Source organism: Nestor notabilis, unplaced genomic scaffold (assembly GCF_000696875.1).
Source record: "Nestor notabilis isolate BGI_N333 unplaced genomic scaffold, ASM69687v1 scaffold27247, whole genome shotgun sequence".
Taxonomy (NCBI): domain Eukaryota; kingdom Metazoa; phylum Chordata; class Aves; order Psittaciformes; family Psittacidae; genus Nestor; species Nestor notabilis.
Genome location: NW_009936433.1, coordinates 14,784 through 20,849, shown reverse-complemented (window position 1 = coordinate 20,849; position 6,066 = coordinate 14,784). Strand labels below are relative to the sequence as shown.

At 42.2% G+C, this 6,066-nt stretch overlaps 1 protein-coding gene across 1 annotated transcript in view; it reads left to right on the top strand.

The window, feature by feature from the left end:
- Positions 1-853: 853 nt before the first annotated feature.
- LOC104408688 (b(0,+)-type amino acid transporter 1-like) overlaps positions 854-6,066 on the top strand; it is a 9,546-nt gene continuing 4,333 nt past the window's right edge. The window contains exons 1-2 of the mRNA XM_010018355.1: positions 854-1,597; positions 3,116-3,249. Coding sequence (XP_010016657.1) covers positions 854-1,597; positions 3,116-3,249 — 878 coding nt within the window. The remainder of the gene's footprint in view (positions 1,598-3,115; positions 3,250-6,066) is intronic.

The window sequence follows — 6,066 nt, the reverse complement described above, 5'->3', positions numbered from 1 at the left end:
AGATTTATAGCAGAACCTGCCCCAAAGTCTGAAATTTTACCTGTTAGATATGTAAGTAGGCGTCAGTGGCATTTTCAAAAGCTTCTGCTACGTTTCTCTTGGGTGTGCTCTGAAATGTATGTATCATGAACAGTGACAAAGTCCTCTGAAGATCATGGTCTGTTAAGAATGTGCGTACCTCATGTACATTGGCAAAAAGGGCCCATAAAATGTAATTATAGCCTTTTCACTCTACTGCACTTTCTAAAATTTGCAAAAGCCAGAATTGCCCCCTAGTATTGTGCAGAAGAACAGTCTCTAGACTGTTTTTAGCAGAATATTCTGTGTCTTTGATTAAGACACTGGAACTGTTCCTTAATGAGCAAAGCCGCGGTGTGTTAGGTGACAGGCTTGTTTGTTTTATCACTTCACAGTGGGGAATGAATATATGATAGAGCACTAAAGCAGGTGCTTAAGCACTGAGTTGTAAACAAAGCATAAAGTACAGGTTTGCATGGGGATTTTGCTTACCTGATCCTTATTTCAGATGCCATCTGAAGCATAATTTAAAGCAGAGATGATCAGGGGCACAGTCCAATAAGGTGGTGGTGTTAAATGCTATCCATTACCATTGCTTGCAGTGAGATTCAAAGATAATCAGTCTTGGCAGGATCTGAACCATGATAAATTACCCCAAGATAAGGTGGGTAATGAAAGAATGCAAAATGTGGAAAGTAAGCTTGTATTTCATGACAGTGTTCAATGTGACTTCTGTAATTATTAACTTAACCCTAAAAGCCTGAGACAGTTCTTATTCAAACGCCTCAGTCTTATTCCATATTATCTCATAACAACATCTCCTAATAGTTCCACAATGAGGAAAAGGAAGACAACAGATTCACCTCGTTCATCCACAGATGAGAGTGAAGGGAAGGAGAAATTAAGACTGAAGCAAGAGGTCGGCCTGATTAGCGGAGTGTCATTAATCGCAGGCACCATGATAGGCTCGGGCATCTTTATGTCCCCTGAATGGGTACTACATCATATGGGGAGCCCTGCCAGCAGCTTGCTTATCTGGGCAGCATGCGGTATTCTGGCCATGTTTGGAGCCTTGTCATACGCTGAGCTTGGAACCATAATTAAAGAGTCTGGAGGAGAATATATTTATATCTTGAGGATTTTTGGTTCTTTTCCTGCTTTCCTTTTCGCCTACACTTCTGTTATCCTGGTGAGACCAGCTGGTTTGGCAGCTGTCTGTCTGAGCTTTGCTGAATATGCCGTTGCACCGTTCTACCCAGGATGCTCATCTCCTCAGATTGTCATCAAATGTGCAGCTGCTGCCTGCATCGTGCTTTTAACTATCATCAACTGTCTCAACGTGAGGCTGGCGACGTCTATTATGAACGTGTTTACAGCTGCCAAGCTTTTGGCTTTGCTGGTGATCGTGGTAGGTGGGCTGGTGCTGCTCGCCAGGGGACAAACTCAGAGTTTTCACAATGCTTTTGAGAACACGACCGCAGGTATCGGGCCAGTTGGAGTGGCGTTTTACCAGGGGCTTTGGTCCTATGATGGGTGGAACAACCTGAACTATGTAACTGAGGAACTGAAGAAGCCTGAGGTAAGTGAGTGAGTTGGGCTTTACTTACTAATCCTGCTGCTAGTATGTTTGATTCTATCTGTGATTGTGTTAGGAGGGGTAATCAAGGGAGGAAAGACTACTGAGCTTTCCTCACAGTTTGTTCTGTCTTCTAGGGCAAGACACCTATTGGATGTGTCCAGAAAGGTTAAAAATGAGTCTCTAGGCAAAATAACAACCTACCTACAAGAAAGGACTAACATACTCCATTGACTTAAAAAGGCTATTAGGCAGTACTTGAATGCTTTGGGGATGAAGTTTTGTCTTAGTGTTTAGAGGATCTCACTTGTAGACACCTAGATTTATGCCGAAAAGCACTCACTGCTATAATCCATAAAGGTTTCTTAACACCACATAAAAGACTTGACCAATAATGTATGCATCAAAAAACCCACTTATCTCTCCTCACTGCATGGAGGGGGAACTTCAGAGCAAGCCAAGTCTCACTGGAGAGGGAATTGTAAGTCACAGAATGACCTTCATCTTCAACTGTCTACTTTTGACATGTTCTGTCTGTGCTATAGGCACTGAAGTAGCTCACTTGCATCTCGTATCAGCCCTCTCCATGCCATATCACATCTTCTCACAGATCAGACACTACAGCAGTGAACAACCCTTTTTTTGAAAGAGCTGTGAGTACAGCATGTATAGAACGTGCTTTCTACCAGTGCAGCGCACAAGATTTTACAGATTACATGGAAATACACAGTTAAATGTTAACCTAAATGGCATCAAAGATCCTAGGGTCATGTGGCACTCTCTCCCACAGGACCTCGAGCACTGATACTCACACCCTTGTGGAATGAAGGCAATGACATAAGGATTTGCTATTGCTTGTCCTATGGTGGGAATGCAAATTTCATATTTCAGGTTTTACTACTTCCTTTCTTCCAGTGTTTTCAGCTGCATAAGGTAGTGTTTGTTGATTTTATTGAGCCTTAAGATGATGTGTGGTGTTCCAAGATAGCACCCTGTCACTAGAAAAAAGTTAAAATCCTTCCAAGAGCAAATCTCCTTTGTGCTGCTCTGCTAGGATTTAACCTGTAGAGGAGTTAAATGTGATGCAACACACACTGCTATGTCATATGTGTCAGTGGGATGTTCATGGGAAGACACAGCACATCAGGAGATGTAACACACTCGTAACAAATAAATCAGTATTAAAGTAATCAAGAAGTAACCAGGCAATGACATCTCGAGCAGCAATGAACCAAAATATTTTTGAATAAAATTTGGGGTTTTTTTTGTTGGTTGGTTGGTTTGTTTTGTTTTTTAAAGACTAATTTAAATGTGCAACCTTACTGTTTGCCTGCCATTTTTGGGAGACTGGTGTGAAAACTGCTGTGTGAATCTGGATCTAAGTTTCATTCTGTGGAGAAGCTTAGTGAGCAAAGGAGTTTGAATGAGGGACATGGGTGGTGGCAAAGACCAACCAAACAAAAAAAGTCCAGTGCAGGCATAAATGTGCTGCACCTAACACTCTTTTCATCCCTTTTCCAGGTGACCCTTCCCAGAGCTGTGATGATTGCCATTCCTTTGGTTACATGCCTGTATTTGCTGGTAAACATGAGCTACTTAGCAGCCATGACTCCATCTGAACTGCTGTCTTCAGGAGCTGTGGCCGTCACTTGGGGGTGAGCTCTGCATGTGGCAACACAGCCAATTCAGTCCAGTGAAATATGGGTTCTCTCCTGAGTTTAGCTGTCATTCTCAATGGGAATGGCAGCACTGCATTGATCATACCAGGAAGAACTGTCAGGCCATGCTACAAGGAAGCATGCTGCCAATCCCTGCTCTGTCACCTTTAGGGCAGCCTCTCCCTAGCAAAGGTCAGGACTGACCATTCCTTTCTGGCCCATGGCCTCCAAAGTGCACCTAGGCTGTGAAGATGGGGTGCTCTGCAGCACACCCTTTACTCCCCATTCCCATTCATTCCCACTGTGAACCTGTGGCTCCCCTCCAGCTCATGTTTTCCCCCATGGAAAGTGGCCATAAGGAGGGAATGAAGTGCATACCAGGAGCATGTCCTCACAGGCAGTGAGGATGCAGCAAGGGTGAATATCTGGTCTTGGAAATTGGATGATGCCCCATGTTGTAGATATTTCCAGAAAAGTGAAGAGGACAATGTGCTGCCCCACTAATGCTGTGGCAGTGGGTTGGGCATGAGACAGGAGCCAACTGGGTGAATCCTGTCTGCTCAGCACCCGAAAATTAGTCTAGACCAGAGTTTCTCCATCTGCGGGGAAATGGAAAATGACACTGATCTCTGCAACACCTTTGAGAAGGAGAAGCATTATACATGGGTTGTGCAGCCTTTGATAATTGTATCTTTAAGTTGACATGTACTTTTTCAGAGTTGTACAGAAACTATTTGTACCTTACATCAACCTGAAGTGTTTGGTGATATCAGACAGGCTTTGCGCAAGACAAGGATTTTAGCAAGAGAAGGAAAGAACCATCATGAGAGATGCAGGCACTATTGACTTCTAACCAGATGATCTCCCACCAGAACATCCAGCCTTACTCTGAAGTATTTCCAAAGACACAGAGTCCATGACAGCCTTAAGTGAGTCGTCTGGCTGAAATGATGGCACAGGGATTACGTTGCTGCTCATTCTCTTCCTAACAAGTCAGCAGTGGCTTTGCTTCTGTGTGCATTTCACAAGATGTCCAGTTTGAAGATCTGACTGAGCTCTTGCTAGATGTGTTCTTTAATAGCCTTTCATGTCATTGTAAGTAGGAGCTTCTAAAGGTCTAGCACTTTGAACAGGTTACAAAGCCTTGCTAAACTGCACTGTCATGAACTTTCCCTGCACTTCCTTTCCCATCATTCCTGATTAACAAATTGTTTGTGAGCTTCCTCCTTTTTAACACATCTCCTTTTCCTGCCTGAGTAACCTTTTCACCCCGAGAGTGCAATTCAGGAAGAACCATTGAACATATGACTAGAAAGGTGGGCACTCAAAAGCTGAGAGGACAGGTAGAGAGCCATAGGCTAGGGAGGGTGTAATGGCTGTGGTTTACAAGCAAAAGATGCAGCTATTCAGGTCATTAAGAAGGGATGGGAGGATTATAAAGAAACCAGAGGAAGACATGTCACATTGAAATGCATTTATTGTCCATATAAGAAGAAAACTGCCAGAGAGAAACATTGTTCAGTGGTGAGAAATTCAGCCACAAAAGGAACTCGTGAAACTCTCCCCAGCATTTCTGCGATGCCAGTGATTTCACAGCAACTGCAGATCTCAGATTGCTTTTAAAAAGTTACTCTGAGTACCCCCTGTAGTTCATTTTCAGGATCCAACAGCAAAACACCAATCTCACGGATGCAAAAAGATTTTATAATTAATTTTGTGATATATGTAGCTTTCCCTTGAGATCTTGTGGTTCTGGAGTCACATGATAATAGAAGAGAACCAGATTCCATCATTTTGAAAAAGGAAAAATTTTAGTTCTGGTTATTCAAGTAGCTTAACTTGAAGCCTGAAGGCCCATAACCCAGATATTAAGCTTATAAACTACATTTTTTAAATTATTGTGGTAGATAAGCTCCTGCCAAGAGTTCACAGAGCCCAGCTCATGATTTCTGAATGCTTGGGATAGGTGATACTAAAAAAGAGTACCTATGGCTCAAAGACATGCAATTGAGAAATGTGGAGTGTTCTAAAAAAATTCTGAATTTTGGATTTTTGCCAATGAGAGGAACAGTGTGTTTGGTTTTGTGTGTGTGTATGTGATAATTACCCCAAACACCTGTATTTATTACTCAATTCATATTCTTCATGCTGCTTCATTGCAGAAGACAAGCTTCACTTTCAGGTGAGAAGATTATCCTATCTCCCAAATAATTACTTCAAACTCTATTTGTAACCCTGCTACTCTTTCTTGTTACGGAGAAAGCAAACGGTAAATGCCTGAACATGTTGTAGAATTAAACTTCTGGAATTCAGACAATTTCTTTGGCTTTAGCCTGATTCACAGAGTAGCAGATATACGTGCATATAGGTTTAAAGGCTTATATTCTTATGCATATTGGGGAAGAGTTTATAATGCAGGATATTTCTTCAGGTCCTGTGGGAACAGTTTTTCTGCAAGCTAATACTGTTGGCTGTAATAGCAGCATCTCCAGGATTTGCACCATAGCATCTGTACACAAAAAAGGGGGGGTTGCCTACTCTGACAGCTTTGTACACCATTGCAGTGTAGACAGATGTATATCTATATCTATATCTATATCTATATATATACACCAGGCAGCAAGGAAAGCTGCCTTTTCTGGACAGGTCAAAGTTACTAGTGACTGAATATTATGGGACCTGGAAGAAGGCTTTAAATCATTAAAAAGGCTTTGGGAAAAAAAAATAAAAATCAGTGAGAATAATGAAGGGAAGAAAGTTGCCTGGTTCTGCAGTGGGTATTTATACATCTGCGGGCTGTGGTGTTATGCTCTG